The following is an 18,727-nucleotide window of genomic DNA, read 5'->3' on the forward strand; positions in this document are numbered from 1 at the left end:
AGGAATTTTCCTGGGACAGTGCCATGCATTTAAGGAATAAAAGAGAACGGTGTTTTTGTTTTTGTTTTTGTTTTTTAAGGGAAGCAAAGAAACAGCAGAGAATACCAGTACATTGTTTTTTCCTCTGAGTTTGGCTCAAACTTCATCAATAAATTTTAGCTGTTAGGATGTACAGGCTGGCTTTTTTGTTGCTTGGATTGATTCTTCTCCTGCCCACCCCCCCCCCCCCCCCCAGACAAAACAAATTGGAGGAAGCGCTGTTATTTTCCGGACAATTCACAGATGCCCTGCAGGCCCTCATTGATTGGTTATATAGAGTGGAGCCCCAGCTGGCAGAAGACCAGCCTGTCCATGGAGACATTGATTTAGTGATGAATCTGATCGATAATCACAAGGTATTGTTATCTGGGTCATTTTATTCATTTCATTTTGATTATTCTGGGTAGAGAAGGAACTGTTACCACTTAGCCTTTTAAAATCGTAGATACTATATATCATGCTACATAACAGTCTTTAATGTTGAGGTGTATGTGCAGTTGAGCAGAATCAGGAAGCCAACTTTAAAAATGGTGTAATAAAATCATTTTAGTGTCAATGAAATACTTTTGTTTTTAATTTCCAGATCCAAGACCTTTTAGAACTTGGAAAGTTAATTTCATTCTCTGGTGCTTTTAATACGTGTTTCAAGAATGTTTTACTATCTTTTTTTTATTAATTTAAATAATTATGTAATGTAATTTAAGAACATTCATTGAGTGACCTGGAACTTGATCATTGCATAAGTGGATAGATAATGTGACATGATCTATGAGGGTCATGGTCAGCTGCTTTTCTTTTTTTAAAAAACGTTTTAACCTTGCCTCTTGAACTACAGCAACTTATGAGACAACCGTATATGCTGAAGGATTTAATTATTACTTCAAGAACATTGGTTTCCTTGAAATCTTCTGATATGTATGTTAAACTGTGTAAATCAAAGGCCATATTTGAGACCTCCAGCTGATATTGAGTGTAAGGTTCTAAATTATGATCAAATGGTATTACAACTTAAAGAGCTTAAAAACAACATGAGGTGCTATACTAATGTAGAAGGATTGTGTCAGAGTTGACTTTATATGAAGATATTTTACAGCACTGTTTGAATTCATGTTGTATTTCCCCTCATCCTTTTTGAGTTCAAAAAATTTATTTCATTTAAAAATGCTCTCTTTATACTTCCCTGGTTATGCTATTTTGATCTTACCTATTTTTTTAAACAGTTGGTCCTTTTGCATATTTAGTTCTCCTTTTCTGGCTCTATTATCTCATTATGTCAATAAAGGAGAGTTTGTTATTTTGAATATTAGAAAATAAAAGAATAAATGAAGAACATTGATCAGGCCCACACAAATAAAAAATTTAAGGAATTACGTTGCTTTGCCTATATTAAAACAAACGTTTTGTGCATGATTAATATAAACCTTTCCATTCCCTGGCAGCCATTCAATGAATAATGAATAGTGTAATGTTACTTTTTACATAAATACCATTTTTGTAAGCTCACTGTCTAAACATTTACTCCCCTAGGCACTTGCCAGGTTTTTTATATATTAAAGGTCATCAAGAACGAATTAATCATTCAGCATTAGTAATACAATTGGAAGGCTCAAGAAATTTAAGTATACAGAGTACATTGGAAAGTCTTCTCAGATCTATTGGACTAGTCCTATCACAAGAGTGTTTAGACACTGTCCCATCTATGCATGCATGCGTGTGTGTGTGTGTGTGTGTGCACATGTCTATATGCAGGTACATCTTGTTTAACACTATTTGAAGGAAATCAACAAAGAATTCATCACTGGTTTTGATGGGCTCTCCTTTATGAATGATCTGAGTACCAAAATAGAAAGCCATGGATACAGCAACAGTGATAAAATGTACTTGGTAATATTCATTTGTGATCATTTTTTTAAAGAAAGATAAGATAATATTGTTCTATACATAAAGTTGGCTCTTTGAAAGATCTAGTCTCATATACAGACTCTTATATCAGAAGTAAAGAACCCCGGGTTCATTTCTTGATTAAGACTGTGGCCAAAAGAAGCCAATTTAACTCCTGGCACATCAGAGTTCACCTGAATTAGATGGAAGCAAAAACCAAAAAGCTTTTACTCCAAGGTGACAAGGATTTAAGCTAATAAAATTTGACATTGTGGGTTAGTAGTATTCAGGGTGCTGTAAAAGATGAAGGCATGTTACAGAGAAAAGGGACTACCCTCCAACTTTCCATGAGATTTCCTGCCATTGTCATGAAGGATCCCATGATGTACCCCAGGATTCCTTCGTTATTTGTTAGTCTCTTACGTTTGTTTACACTAAGTAAGAGTAGTGTGGTAGCCAACACACACTTGGTACTCAGTAATGATTTGAGAGGAATTGAGACACCATTTTAAGGAATCATAGAAAAGAGGAAACTTGATGTAATGTTTTGTGGAATTGAAATAAAGGGTGGTCACCATTATTTACATCCAGTGTGTCATTTAAAAAATTGGGTTGTTCATTCAGAAGAATGTTACAAATTTGAACCAATTTATACAAGACTGCTATTTTTAAAAGAACTTGACATTTTATTTTTCAATTACAGTTTTCATTCAATATTATTTTGTATTAATTTGAGGTATACAGCTTGGTGGCTAAACAGTCATATACTTTACAAAGTGTTCCCCCAATATTTCTAGTATCCACCTGGTCCATACATAGTTATTACAATATTACTGACTATATTCCCTATGCTGCACTTTACATCCCCATGACTATTTTGTAGCTGCCAATTTGTACTTTGTAATCGCTTCACCTTTTTCAACCAGCTCCCCAGCCGGCCTCCCCTTTGGCAGCCAGCAGTCCGCTGTCTGTGTCTAAGATACAAGACTGGCCGTAACGGTGCTCTGTGAAAAATCTGGGTCCTTCCACTCCAAGTCTCAGAGATCTATCCATGATGTTATTATTTGCACACATATATTTGAAACTATGTTTTACTGTTTTGGTTTTGTAATTAAAAATTAACTTCTATAAGAATATGGTTTTCTTTAGGCTTTCCAAAAGGAACTGGGGAAGAGAACCAGCAGCGTGCAGGCCCTGAAGCGCTCGGCCCGGGAGCTCATAGAAGGCAGCCGGGATGACTCCTCCTGGGTCCGGGTCCAGATGCAGGAATTGAGCACACGCTGGGAGACCGTATGCGCACTTTCTGTGTCAAAACAAACACGGTTAGAAGCAGCTCTGCGCCAGGTAAAAATTATGTACTTATAGCAGGTGTAGTGAGAAGGTATTGAGGCCTCCATGAGAGCTGCCCATTTCTTAACCAAGATGATCATGGAGAAGGATATTCTTAGAGCATCAGTGCCTAGGTCCTCTCCCCACTCCCGCTCCCCTTCCTCCCCTCCCCCCTGCCTCCATCCTTCCCCCAAGAACTTAAATTACTTCCAAGGGAGGTTTTCTAATCTTCCCATAAATGTGCTGCTTGAGTAATTTTTCAGCCTGAATGTATAATGGGCTGCCATTCATCTAAAACCAGATTGTTAAAATAGTGAGTCATTCTTCATATATAGCCCTTTTTTATTTTTTTAAAATATATTTTTATTGATTTCAGAGAGGAAGGGAAAGGGAGAGAGAGATAGAAACATCAACGATGAGAGAGAATCATTGATTGGCTGCCTCCTGCACACCCCCTACTGGGGATCGAGCCTGCAACCTGGGCATTTACCCTTGACTGGAATCGAACCCAGGACCCTTCAGTCCGCAGGCCGACACTCTATGCACTGAGCCAAACCAGCAAGGGCTATAGGTCTTTTTTATGTATTAGATGCTTACTTACATTTGTAAAATGCAGCACCATCTAGTTTTATTTTTTTAATGGGGATAGTGCATATGATTAATCTATTTAAATAGAAAACTTTTTTTTTTTCATTGAGAGGAAGAATATACTGTACTAAGCATATTTGGAACTCTTGTTTGGGGTGTCTGTGTGAACCTGTAGGCAGAGGAATTCCACTCGGTGGTGCATGCCCTGTTGGAGTGGCTGGCCGAGGCGGAACAAACCCTTCGTTTCCATGGCGTTCTCCCAGAGGACGAAGATGCTCTTCGGACTCTCATTGATCAGCATAAAGTGAGTTACGTAAATGCTAAGTCAAACTAAATGAGAAAATCAAACAAAGTAAAGAAAATTGACTCGTGGTTGCAAATGTCAATTGCATGAATATTTTCCCTCCCAAGAGCTAAAGATCTAGTACATTTGAGAATTCACCTGTGTCCTCCATACTTGCACAGGTGTGTCCTGTGCACCTGTACACAGGTATGTGTAGCTATCCTTTTATGTTTCCTTTATAAAGAAGGTGGTTATTCTAAAATTAGTCACTCGATTTCTTATCTTTAGGAAGCTTATTGATTTTTCTAGGGGGTTATTTGGCATCTGACCAAAACTGGTCAATTTTGTTGCATTTTTATGTGCATTTCAAAGATGAAGTTTTCTTAATGAGCAGTTTGGCATAAGTATACATTAGAATTGTACATTAATAATTTTGACTTTCAAGACAAGCAAGTAATTTCATAATTGGTCTTCAAATTTCATTTTTAAGCCTCTGCCAATTCTGTTTTTAATCAAGGGCCACCTTAAATTCTTTTTTAAGTAACTCTAGGACAAATGATAAGTTGATAAAGGAATTATATAAGTATACATATTATTAAATGATTAAGTAAGAATCTGGCTGTTGAGGTTCAGATCAAGATCTTCCTGTGATAATGCGTAGAACTAGCAAAACCCTTAAGAGAGTGGTTCAGATAGCTCTTAACAGATGTTTGTTTTTAACCTTTGATTCTAACTACTAGGAATTTGTAATGCTAGCACTCAATGTTATATTGATGTCAGGATTCCTGTTATCTTTAAAGGATCTGTTTAACCACTGGGTAACCTCATCTTTCAAGGTCAAATTAGAAATACATCATTAATTCCAGTGTAGCATGGGTTACATCATCTATGGAGACTTCTTACTTTAATTACTATGCTCTCTCAATGATGCATGGTGTAACCTATAGTAATGAAATACTGCCTTGTCATTAATAAAAGTGATGGGAGTTTGTATGACATTATCTGGAGGAATGAAATGCTACCCACACCATTTAAAGTTGAAGCTAGAATGTAAGAAATCAGCTAAGAGTAGGAAAAGTATATCAAATTTACTGTGACTACTTTATTCAGTTCAATATTTTAAAAATGTAGTCTGTGTTTCCATAGGCTGGCCACAGCCAGCACTGAGTTACTCTAACATACTTAGGCCTGGGTCTCATCACCCTCCCAGCAAGACCAGGGCACCCCCAGGAACACCAGGAGGCAGGTATCCAGAGCAGAAGTCATGGTTTTTTACAAAAATTGTAGGTCCTCCAATAACATCATTTCGTTATAATATTGAAGAGAGGCGATAGGACTTTAACTCTTGTTTATATCAATTCACCTATGATAAAATTGGTTTTGTTGTGTCATTTTGCTTCAAGTCCCAGAACCTATCAACCATGTTAAGTGAGAACTTACTGTAATTATCTTTAAATATTTTTAAATAGCATAAGCTATTTAAATAACATGCAGTTTTATAAAGGGCCTCTTAGTAATGAACATAATCTAGTTGCAGGGACATTATTCATTCTTTTTCATTTCCTCTGCTTCCCTTCACACATTCACTGATAAAAGAGAAACAGAATATTTAATTTCTCAGCCCCAGCACTAGAGACATGTTAGTATAAATCAATTCCTAACAATGGTGAGTATTCCCACATGAGCACACACTACTCAAGTGGCACTCGGGCGAGATTGGAAGAGCACAGAATACAACAGGGAGTTGACAGCCCAGTCCCCAGCATTTGGGCAGGACCAGGCTCTTGTAGGTGCAGGAGCGAGTAAAAGTACATGGTCACATCAACTGTCCTCTGCAAAGTACAGCTGTTGCTAACCTCTGAATTTCCCTTCCTAGTCAAGTTTTTCTTCCTTTCATTTAAGAGGATATATATTGGGGGAAATAAGAATATATTTAGCGGTAGATCATGATACTTAAAAAAGTAGGTCATGTTACTGGAGTATATTGTTAATTGAACCTTGAATCCACAGAAGTAAAAATGTGTAAATAAAAGGTTGGAAAGCTCTTATTCAATCACAGAAACACAAAATTGAATCTTTGATCTTGTGGACCTTAACATCTAGAAGATATGGATAGAAACAAATTATGTTAGCACAGCAAAATGCTCAAGTAGGAGGGATATGATAGAGCTGCTTCCCAGAGTTTCAAAACGAAAGGTCACCAGACTTTATAGTAAACACCTATGTTTTCAGATGATCACTCCCCCCCGCCCCCCCCCCCCCCCCCCCCCGTCACATGGCATGGGTATCCACTGTGTCTGCAGCCTCTGGCACTTCTTGACAATGTGATCAAGGAATCCTTAGCATGGGGGTCCAGATAGATTGGGGCATCTGCGGATGCTTGAAATTCAGTGTGTGGTTTTGGAAGCTTGTCCCCTGTTTTAGGGTAGAGGTCCTCACTTTTTTTAAGCACACTTGCAGAGTTCTCTGATTCATGTATCTATGGACAGAGTTCTGATGACAGAAAGTAGTTACGTATGTGAGGCATTTGTAAAATAGTTGATGGGAAACCCTTTCCTTGGACTTTGGCGGCTCATCTATGCTGCTGGGGCAGAGAGTGGTTCTTACCAGCATGGAAGGGAGGGACAGCTTGTACACTGCTGGCCTGCTATCTGGCCCTCTCGCTCCAGCCTCCCTCTCACACCTGCCTGGCTAGATGTTTGTGCCGTCTCTTCCACACCCTCAACTTTCCTAGCTCCTTGCCCTGCCTTCTTGCTTCCTTGGCACCTTTTTGGGTACATATTCCTATCTTTCCTGACGTAGTTAATGCCATTTTAAATATCCTCCTTGTCTTATTTGTTAGGTGTGTTGTTTTTTTTCCAATTAGTATTATTTCTATTTCTGTCTCTCCCAATCCAACTCTCCATTAATACTATCCTATATAATAAAGAGGTAATATGTAAATTGATCCTCACACCCTCACGCCACAAGATGGCCACCCCCACGTCATCACAAGATGGCCACCCCATGTCATCACAAGATGGCTGCCACAAGATGGCTGCCCCCACATCATCACAAGATGGCCACCCACACATTGTCACAAGATGGCCGGCAGGGGAGGGCAGTTGGGGGGGACCAGGCCTGCAGGGGAGGGCAGTTGGGGGTGATTGGGTTGGCAGGGGAGCAGTTAGATGTCAATCATGCTGGCAGGGGAGTGGTTAGATGTCAATCAGGCTGGCATGGGAGCGGTTAGGGGGCTATCAGGCTGGCAGGCAGAGTAGTTAGGGGTAATCAGGCAGCCAGGCAGGTGAGTGGTAAGGAGCCAGCAGTCCCGGATTGTGAGCGGGCTGTCCAACTGCCGGTTTAGGCTGGGATGGGGCCTAAACTGGCAGTCAGACATCCCCCAAGGGGTCCCAGATTGGAGAGGGTGCAGGCTGGGCTGAGGGACACCCCCACAGTGCACAGATTTTGTGCACCGGGCCTCTAGTAATTATAATATATCCCAAATCAGGAGAGAGTATATCTTGTGTAACGTATTAAAAATGTATAATGTAAAGCATGAAATACTATCCTGTAACTGTATTTTAAAATATGTAGTAGAAAGTACTTCATTTCCTATGTTTGTGCCTTCTTCTCCCTTAATGCTCCAATTAGTGGATCATATTCAGCTGTGAATACACCAGTTGAAGTTCTTGTTTATTTGTTGAACTCTGCCAGTCACTGGAGTTTTGCTTTCAGCCATGCCAACAGCTAATTGAAGCCTTCGCTTCTGCTGCAGGAATTCATGAAGAAACTGGAGGAAAAACGAGCTGCCCTCAATAAAGCGACCAGTATGGGGGATGCTGTCCTGGCCATCTGCCACCCCGACTCCATCACCACCATCAAGCACTGGATAACCATCATCCGGGCCAGGTTTGAGGAGGTCAGTGTGGCTCCACCCATCTTCAGAGCAGTGGTAGCTCTGACAGCCAGGCAGGAGGTGTGAAAACTTCGGCTTTTAAGATGCACTCACGGCCATGGGAACATGAGGCCTCTGCAGAGAGAAATGTCTGTAACATACCTTTCCTCGAGCATCACCCGTCCCTGCAATCCACTTTTCTTTAGACAGTGAAAGGCATTTTGCAGCCATATCCCTGGAACACAAAAAGGCAAATACTTGCTTCACTGTGTAACTTACTTCCTGTCTCGTGTCCACATTGTGTCTGTTGACTAACCCAGGGGTTGGATAGTATTTCATAGCAGTATATGCGTATGGAATGAATTGCATACATGAAGCACATTAATTCTATATTTAAGATCTTAGCTATTCTTATTTCTACATGGAGTAAGCATACGTGGTCCTTCAGAGAATGCATATTTGAATGTGAGTTAGAAAGCAAAGAAGTCTGGGCGATTGACATACATCTCTAAACTTCTGAAGGTGACAGACATCCCTGAGCTGGGTCTTGGTACCACAGATGGGATCTAGAAAGACTTCCAGCCCAGGATGATCCTAGTTCACATTGAAATTATTAAATCATTCACTAATATGGAAGAAATTCAGAGAAATTTCTATTTTTCCACCAGGTGCTGGCCTGGGCAAAGCAACATCAGCAGAGACTAGCAAGTGCCCTGGCTGGGCTCATTGCCAAACAGGAGTTGCTGGAAGCTTTGCTGACTTGGCTACAGTGGGCTGAAACCACGCTTAGTGATAAGGACAAAGAAGCCATCCCCCGGGAAATTGAAGAGGTGAAGGCCCTCATTGCAGAACATCAGGTAAAGTAAATGCCATCCTACCCACGTCTTCTCGGGTATTTTCTTTCTTTCACGGCTGTAGTGCTCAAAAGATTGCTTTGTATCTTCACTTCCATTCCTCAGACACACTCTTCAACTCTTTCCAACTGGGTTTCTAATTCTACCACTGCCTGAAAACTTTTCACAGATAGTGAATTTGACGGTCTCTCCTCTTTTTATCTGTTATCTTCCCAAAACTCTTTCCTTTTTGGCTTCTGTGAAGTTACACTCATGGGCACTGTCTCAGATTGGCTCCACCCCTGCCCCCCTGCCTCTCGCATTCTAAGTGGTAGCTCTATACTCCATTTCTCTCTCTCTCTCTCTCTCTCTCTCTCTCTCTCTCTCTCTCTCTTTCTTTGACCTCACCCTCAAATGCTCACTTGCTGGTTTCATTGCTCCATGTTTGCATTTTCTACTGTCTGCTGCTGAACATCTCCCGAGATGTCCACCATCAGAACTCCAAATATGCAGCTATATCGTTTTACTCAAAAAAATCATTTCTCGCCCTAGCTGGTTTTGCTCAGTGAATAGAGTGTCGGCCTGCGGACTGAAGGTCCCAGGTTGGATTCTGGTCAAGGGCATATGCTTGGGTTGTGGGCTCAATCCCCAGTAGGGGGCGTGCAGGAGGCAGCCAATCAATGATTCCCTATCATCGTTGATGTTTCTGTCTCTCCCTTCCTATCTGAAATCAATAAAAAAATATATTTAAAAAAATCATTTCTCTTGTATATCATGCCAGTTTTAAACTCTGAAATGATGGGCAGAACACTAACCTTGATCTGTTTGTTTGTTAGTCTAATTTACATTTACAAAGAGAAACATTGTGTTGGCTCACTGGTTCTCAACCTTTCTAATGCCGCGACCCTTTAATACAGTTCCTCATGTTGTGGTGACCCCCAACCATAAAATTATTTTCGTTGCTACTTCGTAACTGTAATTTTGCTACTGTTATGAATCATAATGTAAATATCTGTGTTTTCCGATGGTCTTAGGCAACCCTGCTAGTGGTTCTCAACCTGTGGGTCGCGATAAGGTGCACACACAGGTTACACTATTCACACAGCCACTCCCATGTGTGGTTTTCAAATGACAACCCACTGCTTTTGTAATACTGGAATTACTTAGCAGCTATAACATTTTATAGTCTTTAGAAATGAGTAAATGCTTTGTCATGATGGTTTAGTTCCCCTTCCCCCGCAAAAAGATAAAACATGATGATCTATTTGTTTTTCAGAAATAATAGTGTGGTCCTTTTATCCTGTTGTTTTTAGTTGATTTCTAAAGGTGGCTTTCTCTGTATTTAATTGATATAAATTCTTGCATTTCAGACCTTCATGGAGGAAATGACCAGAAAACAGCCTGATGTGGATAAAGTTACCAAGACCTACAAGAGGAGAGCAGCTGATCCTTCCTCGTTGCAGTCCCATATTCCCGTCTTGGATAAGGGACGAGCAGGAAGTAAGCCATGGCCAAGTTCTTTAAAATGAAGATGGTTAAGCAAAGAAGTTGGTTTTCTTTTATTTTGGTTTATTGTTTGAAGTTTTGGAGCAATTGGTGATTTTACATGAACTCTCTATTGTAAAAGGTTTTCTTGAAAGAATACATGGGCTCAAATTTCATAGCCACTTATTTAAAAATAAAGAAAAAGACACATCCAGGTCACAGTGTACAAGTTCATTGGCTTGAAGTCTATCTTTTCAGTTAGCTAGAAGAAACTGGAAAGTTTGCAAGAAGAACTGAAATCAGTAGCCCCTTTGAATTGTCTCGTTTTGCTTCTGTTATAGAAATAACCTTAGAGTTGAATGCAACAGAAATGGCCATGACCTGGATAAAGTTCTTGACCTAACTGTTCAGTAGTGACCAGCAATCTGATAGATTTTGCCCATGTTCGTATGACTTTAGGCTACCTTGACCCAATGAAGTGACATTAAAAAAATAATAGCTAGCTTGGAGAAGATTTTTAAAAAGCATAATTTATATCATCCATGTGTATATTTCTGAATGGTGCTATGATAAAAAAAAAACATGGTTTCAGATCTATTGTAGTTACTGTATTGCACAAGAAGGCAAAGCAACAAAGTGGTTAAGAACTCTGGAGACAGACTCCTTAGCTGTCCTCATCAGTCACCAACTGGGAAATGTAACCTTCGACAAGTTACTGAATTCTCTCTCTCTTAGCCTCAGTGTTCTCATCTGTAAAAGGGGATAATTATAACCTCATTGGACTGTGGTGATGATTAAATGAGCTCATGTTTCTGAAGTGCTTAGCATACTTTCTGGCATATAGTTAAATGCTCCATAAATATTAGCTATTGATATTCTGACATGTGTAAAGCCCTATGGGAGTTAGGAATTCTGGGCAAATCCCAGATGGACAGCAGCTTCCTATATGACCTTGAGCCACAGTAATTTTTCTAAGCCACAGTTAACTATTTAGTTAGTGAGGAAAATGTGTTGAGACAATTGTTCTGTGAAGTTGTAGACATTTGTGAAAAATAGCCAGAAAGGGAGACAACTTTAGTGAGGCGGCAAGTTGTGTGTGAGACTATGCCTGGGAAAACACAGTGTCAATGGGAAACGGACTTTGGGTGAAAGCTAGTGTCCTACTTCCACATTGGACTGGAATTGTTCAGTATCTCGTTCTGACTCTAATGGATGCCCGGTATCTCTTGCCCTCATTTGCCCTCCCCTGTCCTGCTTTCAGCCTTATTCTCTGCGAAGGGCAACTAGGTTTATGTAACTGATTCTGACTACTCTCACTACCCTGGGAGATTTCTGTTATCATGCCTTAACAAAGAGATGCCTTAACAAAGAGAAGGGTCACAACGTGCTTCATTCTCATTGAAATGGCATGAGTTTGAAGCTCAAAAATGTCTTAAGCATACATTTATTGAGAGAGCTTTCTAGTACTTAAATGCACCTGCCATTTATATTAGGCATCATCTAAATAGGGTATTTCTAGCTGTGCTACCCAATAATGAAGTTGATTCAGCCTTAGCTAGAAACAAATAAAGGCCAAACCTTATCATATTTCAGAAGCCTGGAAACTGCTGTCCTAACTCAAGTTTTATTTTAACAGGAAAACGCTTCCCAGCCTCCAGTTTATATCCCTCTGGGTCACAGACACAAATTGAAACCAAGAATCCCAGGGTCAACTTACTGGTGAGCAAATGGCAGCAAGTCTGGCTCCTCGCATTGGAAAGGAGGAGGAAGCTTAATGACGCCTTGGACAGACTAGAGGAGGTTAGAACACTCGCATGTATATTCCGCACTATGTTGTCATTTCCTTTTATTTACTGGGACACATTGCCAACGTCTTGATTTTTCAACTTTCCTGATAATACTTAAACAAACTCTTGCTATTTGAGTGTGTATTTTACTTCTAAAATTAATACCACAAGTATGTACATGTTTGTTGTGGGGGAAATGTGATATGTGGAATTGGGATTTAGGGGAGCAATAAAGTGAAAAACTAATATGTCTTAACATAATCAGAAACTGACTCAAGAAAAGATCTAGTTCTGGCTGGGTGGCTCAGTTGGTTGGAGCATCGCTCCCTGCACCAAAAGGTTGCAGGTTCGATTGCTACGGGAGGCAACTCATCAGAGGCGAGGATTTAAAAAAAAAACCCACACAAGATCTGGCTTGACATGTTTGCTTGGTGGTGTTAACTAGCAAATATAACCATTTATAATTCAGATATTTTCCTTATATTCATTCTTTGATCTGAGAGTTAGAGTTTCAGGTTGTGAAACTGGGACATTGTTAGCAGTCTAGGGGAGTGCCAATTGCAGAGAGTGAATGGTGCTGCTGAGCTGGGCCTGCCGCCCAGTGGCACTGTCAGAAATTTTCAGTGTGACTTTTTTGGGGAGTTTTATTTTCCCCTGTATTTGTAAAGAAAAGCCAGAATGACCACAGTGACAGTAATGAAATGAACTTTACAGGAAAAGTTTTTTTTGTGTGTCTCCTTTGTAAGGTTATACCTTTCTTTGAAGTGGGAAAGATACCTGTAATATCTAGAGGCTCATTAAAAATAACTTTCTTCATAGAAGCTATAGCTTGAGCACAGCATTAACTCCCCCCAAATATCTTCTGTCCTTTTCAGCTGAGGGAATTTGCTAACTTTGATTTTGATATCTGGCGCAAAAAATACATGCGATGGATGAACCACAAGAAATCTCGGGTGATGGACTTCTTCAGGAGAATTGATAAAGACCAGGATGGGAAAATAACCCGACAAGAATTTATTGATGGCATTCTTTCCTCAAGTAAGTCCCAAGAGAAGTGACTGAAATGGGTGTAATTTTTAAAGAAAACAAGCACAGTTTAAAATTGTGGAGCCAGTAAACTCGTGTTACCAATAACACTTTGCCTTTAAACTTGGCTATGAAGTCACCACTCTTAAAAAAAAAAGTGTCTTTGGTAAAATTTATGTCTTTGGAGTCAGACCCCTTAACTAATTGTGTTTCCTCACACCACTGAAGCTGTGTCCTCATTAGTATAATAAAGTTAATAAAATTTGATCTTAGATTGTTTGTGTTGCCTGGCATAATGGAAATCAGCAAGCCAGTCTCTCTTCCTTTTCTTTCTGATTGACATTCTGATCTAACATTAACACTAGTAGGAAATAAGAACGCTTTCATATAAACTTCGGAAGGTACACATCATCCTCTTGTTTGATGGTTCGGTCATGTGTATGTGATAGCTCTGGCACATATTACTGGAAGTCATTCTTAAAGTAAATTTTATAGAAATGATTCCTTAAGGAAAGTGGTAGTTGAAACATTTGAAATTTGCTAATATTAAACAGTTATCAACCTAGAAAAATAGCAATTTCAAATGATTCACCCTAGTAGTAATTAAAGATAAATTTAGATCATATATATGTATATATAGATAGTGATTTCATTTGTTATTATATAAATCAATTTTTTAAAAAGGATTTTAATATATTTTATGACCCTGATAATTTAATCAGCCACATTAAAATTAAAATGTACAACTGAGAATGTCTTAAGGCAGAATTAAGTTACACTACCTACTATTTTTTTTTAAAGACAAGTCTTTTTATAAAATGTTATAGTAAGTAGCAGGTCTTATAAAGTTTAGTTGGGAATATCATATGGCTTATACTGAGAGTAACTTAACTATCACTTGTATGTGGAATCTAAATAAGGAGTCAAACTCATAGAAACAGAGAAGAGTGGTTGCCAGGTTCTGGGGGAATGGGAAGAGGTTGGTAAAAGGATGTAAACTTTCAGCTCTAAGATGAATAAGGCCTGAGGACCACATGTGTGACATGGTGACTATAGTTGATAACACTGTATTGTATAATTGAGAGTGGTCCTTAAATGCTCTCTCACACACACATAAAAGATAAATACATACGTGTTGTGATAGATATGTTAATTAACTAGGTAGAGGAATTCTTTCCCTGATATATACAAATATCAAATGATTACAGTGTACATTGTAAGTATCTTACAATCTTGTCAAGTAAGTAACACTACTTGCTGTTGTTTTGAAAATATGTAGAGTTCCCTACCAGCCGCCTGGAGATGAGCGCAGTTGCAGACATTTTCGACAGAGATGGTGATGGCTACATTGACTACTATGAATTTGTAGCTGCCCTTCACCCAAATAAGGATGCATATAAACCTGTCACCGATGCTGACAAAATCGAAGATGAGGTACTCACTATCTTTCTTTTTTTATTTTATTATTTTTATACATATGTGTCCTTAGTCCCCCATTACCCTCCACCCCCCACTCATGCTGCACCCACCTGTTGTCTGTGTCCATTGATTAGGCTCATATGCATGCACACAAGTCCCTTGGTTGATCTCTCCCCCTTACTCCCACCAACCCCCTCCTTCCCTGAGGTTTGAGGTTCTGATCTATGTTTCTCAGTCTCTGGTTCTGTTCTTGTTCATCAGTCTATGCCGTTCATTATATTCCACAAATGAGTGAGATCATGTGATATTTATCTTCCTCTGCCTGGCTTATTTCACTTAGCATAATACTCTCCATCTCCATCCATGTTGTTGCAAATGGTAGGAACTCCTTTTTTACCGCAGCGTAGTATTCCATTGTGTAGATAACCACAGTTTTTTAATCCACTCATCTGCTGATAGGCATTTAGGCTGTTTCCAAATCTTAACTATGGTGAATTGTGCTGCTATGAACATAGGGGTGCATATATCCTTTCTGATTCATGTTTCTAGTTTCTTGGGATATATTCCTAGAAGTGGGATCACTGGGTCAAATGGGAGTTCCATTTTTTTTTGAGGAAACTCCATACTGTTCTCCACAGTGGCTGCACCAGTCTGCATTCCCACCAGCAGTGCAAAAGAGTTCCGTTTTCTCCGCATCCTCACCAACACTTGTCGTTGTTGATTTGTTGATGATAGCCATTCTGACAGGTGTGAGATGGTACCGCATTGTTTTGATTTGCATCTCTCTGATGATTAGTGACTTTGAGCAGGTTTTCATATGTCTCTTGGCCTTCCTTCTGTCTTCTTTCGAAAAGTGTCTATTTAGATCAGTTGCCCATTTTTTGATTAGGTTGTTCATCTTCTTTTTGTTAAGTTGTATGAGTTCCCTGTAAATGTTGGAGATTAAACCCTTATCGTTGATATCATTGGCAAATACGTTCTCCCATGCAGTGGGCTTTCTTGTTGTTTTATTTATGGTTTCCTTTGCTGTGCAAAAGCTTTTTATTTTGATGTTCCCATTTGTTTATTTTCTCTTTTGTTTCCACTGCCCTAGGGGCAGTATTAGTGAAGAGGTTCCTTCGGCATATGTCTGAGATTTTTCTGCCTGTGGATTCCTCTAGTATTTTTATGGTTTCCCGTCTTATGTTTAAGTCCTTTATCCATTTTGAGTTTATTTTTGTATATGGTGTAAGTTGGTGGTCTAGTTTCATTTTTTTGCATGTATCTGTCCAATTTTCCCAACACCATTTGTTGAATAGACTGTCTTGACTCCATTGCATGTTCATGCCTCCTTTGTCAAATATTAATTAGGCATAGTGGTTTGGGTCGATTTCTGGGTTCTCTATTCTATTCCATTGATCTATATGTCTGTTCTTGTGCTAAGTACCAGGCTGTTTTAAGAACCGTGGCTTTGTAATACAGAGTGATATCTGGTATTGAGATCCCCCCTACTTTGTTCTTCTTTCTCAGGATTGCTGCAGCTATTCGGGGTCTCTTTTTATTCCAGATGAATTTTTTGAAGGTTCGTTCTAGGTCTGTGAAATATGTCGTTGGTATTTTAATGGGAATTGCATTGAATGTATAGATTGCTTTGGGTAGTATGTACATGTTGATTCTACCAATCCATGAACATGGTATGTTCTTCCATCTGTTTACATCTTCCTCTATCTCTTTTTTTCAGTGTTGTGTAGTTTTCCATGTATAGGTCTTTTACCTCCTTAGTTAAGTTTATTCCTAGGTATCTTAATTTTTTTGGTACGATGGTAAATGAGATTGCTTTTTTAGTCTCTCTTTTTGTAAGTGCACTATTGGTGTTTAGAAATGCCATAGATTTCTTGGCGTTAATTTTGTATCCTGCTACATTGCCGAATTCATTTATTAAGTCTGTTAGTTTTTTGATGGAGTCTTTCGGGTTTTTTATGTACAATATCATGTCATCTGCAAATAAGGACAGCTTTACTTCTTCTTTTCCAATTTGGATGCCTTTTATTTCTTCTTCTTGTCTAATTGCAATGGCTAATACTTCCAGTACTATGTCTAACAGGAGTGGTGAGAGTGGGCATCCCTGTCTTGTTCCTGTTCTTAGGGGAAATGGTTTTAGTTTTTGCCCATTGAGTATGATGTTAGCTGTGGGTTTACCATATATAGCTTTTATTATGGTGAGGTATGATCCTTCTATTCCCACCTTGTTGAGAGTTTTTATCAAGAAAGGGTGTTGGATTTTGTCAAATGCTTTTTCTGCATCAATTGATATGACTGTGATTTTTATCTCTCAATTTGTTTATGTGATGTATCACGTTTATTGATTTGCGAATGTTATACCATCCTTGCATTCCTGGGATAAATCCTACTTGGTTATGGTGTATGGTCTTTCTGATGTAGTGCTGGATCCAATTTGCTAGAATTTTGTTGAGGATTTTGCCATCTATGTTCATGAGGGATATTGGCCTGTAATTCTCTTTCATTGTGTTGTCTTTATCTGGTTTTGGTATTAGGGTGATGCTGGCTTCATAGAAGGAGCTTGGAAGTGTTCCTTCCTCTTGAATTTTTTGGAATAGTCTGAGGAGGATAGGTTTTAGTTCTTCCTTGAATGTTTGGTAAAACTCCCCTGTGAAGCCATCTGGCCCCGGGCTTTTGTTTGCTGGAAGCTTTTTGATGACTGCTTCAATTTCTTCCTTAGTTATTGGCCTATTCTGATGTTTGGATTCTTCCTGATTGAGTTTTGGAAGGTTATATTGTTCTAGGCATATGTCCATTTCCTCCAGGTTGTCCAGTTTGTTGGAATAGAGTTGTTCATAGTTTTTTTTTAACAATCCTTTGTATTTTGGTGGGGTCTGTTGTTATTTCAACTCCTTCATTTCTGATTTTGTTTATTTGGGTCCTCTCTCTTTGCTTCTTCATGAGCCTGGCTAGAGGTTCATCAATCTTGTTTATCTTTTCAAAGAACCAGCTCTTGGTTTTGTTGATCTTTTGTATGTTTTTTTTTTGTTTGTTTGTTTCAATGTCATTTATCTCAACTCTGATCTTTATTATTTCCTTCCTTCTGCTTACACTGGGCTTTTCTTGTTGCTCTCTTTCTAACTCTTTGAGTTGTAGGGTTAGGTAATTTATTTCCATTGTTTCTTGTTTTATTCAGTAGGCTTATAGAGCTATGAACTTCCCTCTCAAGACTGCTTTCGCTGTGTCCCATAGATTTTGGATTGTTGTGTTTTCATTGTCATTTGTTGCCAGGATATTTTTTATTTCTTCCTTGATCTCTCTGGTGACCCAGTCATTGTTTAATAGCATGCTGTTTAGTCTCCTTATGTTTGATTTTTTTGGATTGTTTTTATTGTAGTTGATTTCCAGTTTTATGCCACTGTGGTCTGAGAAGATGCTTGATATGATTTCTATCTTCTTGAATTTGAAGAGACTTTGCCTATGACCCAACATATGGTCTGTCTTTGAAAATGACCCATATGCACTTGAGAAGAATGTATATTCTGTGGCTTTGGGGTGAAATGTTCTGATGATGTCAATTAATTCCATCTGGTCTAGTGAGTCATTTAGGATTGATGTTTCTTTGCTGCTTTTTTGTTTAGAGGATTTGTCCAATGGTGATAATGGGGTATTAAAGTCTCCTACTATGATTGTATTGCTGTCAATCTCTCCTTTGATATCCTCCAGGAGATTTTTTATGTATTTGGGTGCTCCTGTATTGGGTGCATATATGTTTACCAGAGTTATTTCTTCTTGTTGGATTGCTCCCTTTAGTATTATGAAGTGGCCTTCCTTATCTCTTGTTATGTCCTTCACTCTGAGATCTAATTTGTCAGATATAAGTATTGCTACCCCAGCTTTTTTTTCATTTTCATTCACCTGAAAAACCTTTTTCCATCCCTTCACCCTCAGTCTTTGTGCATCTTTTTTTCTGAGGTGGGCTTCTTGTAGACAGCAGATATATGGGTCATGTTTTCTAATCCAATCCATTACCCTATGTCTTTTGATTGATAGGTACTTACTTGTTGCCATTTTTATTCTTTACCCCTCTGTTTCTTCTCCGCTTCCTATTTCTTTCTTTTTTTTTTTTTTTTACAGCAGACCTTTTAGCATTTCTTGCATTGCTGGTTTGGTGGTAATAAATTCCCTTAGTCCTTTTTTG

The 18,727-nt window shown here is 38.9% G+C and overlaps 1 protein-coding gene across 12 annotated transcripts in view; it reads left to right on the forward strand.

The window, feature by feature from the left end:
* Positions 1–18,727, forward strand: part of DST (dystonin) — a 458,265-nt gene that overhangs the window by 423,372 nt on the left and 16,166 nt on the right. For all 12 annotated transcript variants that reach the window (XM_080664697.1, XM_080664701.1, XM_080664693.1 and 9 more), the window contains 9 exons: positions 236–395; positions 3,070–3,264; positions 4,013–4,141; positions 7,878–8,021; positions 8,666–8,854; positions 10,201–10,330; positions 11,952–12,115; positions 12,978–13,140; positions 14,408–14,562. In XM_080664697.1, the coding sequence (XP_080520823.1) occupies positions 236–395; positions 3,070–3,264; positions 4,013–4,141; positions 7,878–8,021; positions 8,666–8,854; positions 10,201–10,330; positions 11,952–12,115; positions 12,978–13,140; positions 14,408–14,562 (1,429 nt within the window). The remainder of the gene's footprint in view (positions 1–235; positions 396–3,069; positions 3,265–4,012; positions 4,142–7,877; positions 8,022–8,665; positions 8,855–10,200; positions 10,331–11,951; positions 12,116–12,977; positions 13,141–14,407; positions 14,563–18,727) is intronic.

This window comes from Plecotus auritus (assembly GCF_963455305.1).
Source record: "Plecotus auritus genome assembly, chromosome: 4".
NCBI classification, from domain to species: domain Eukaryota; kingdom Metazoa; phylum Chordata; class Mammalia; order Chiroptera; family Vespertilionidae; genus Plecotus; species Plecotus auritus.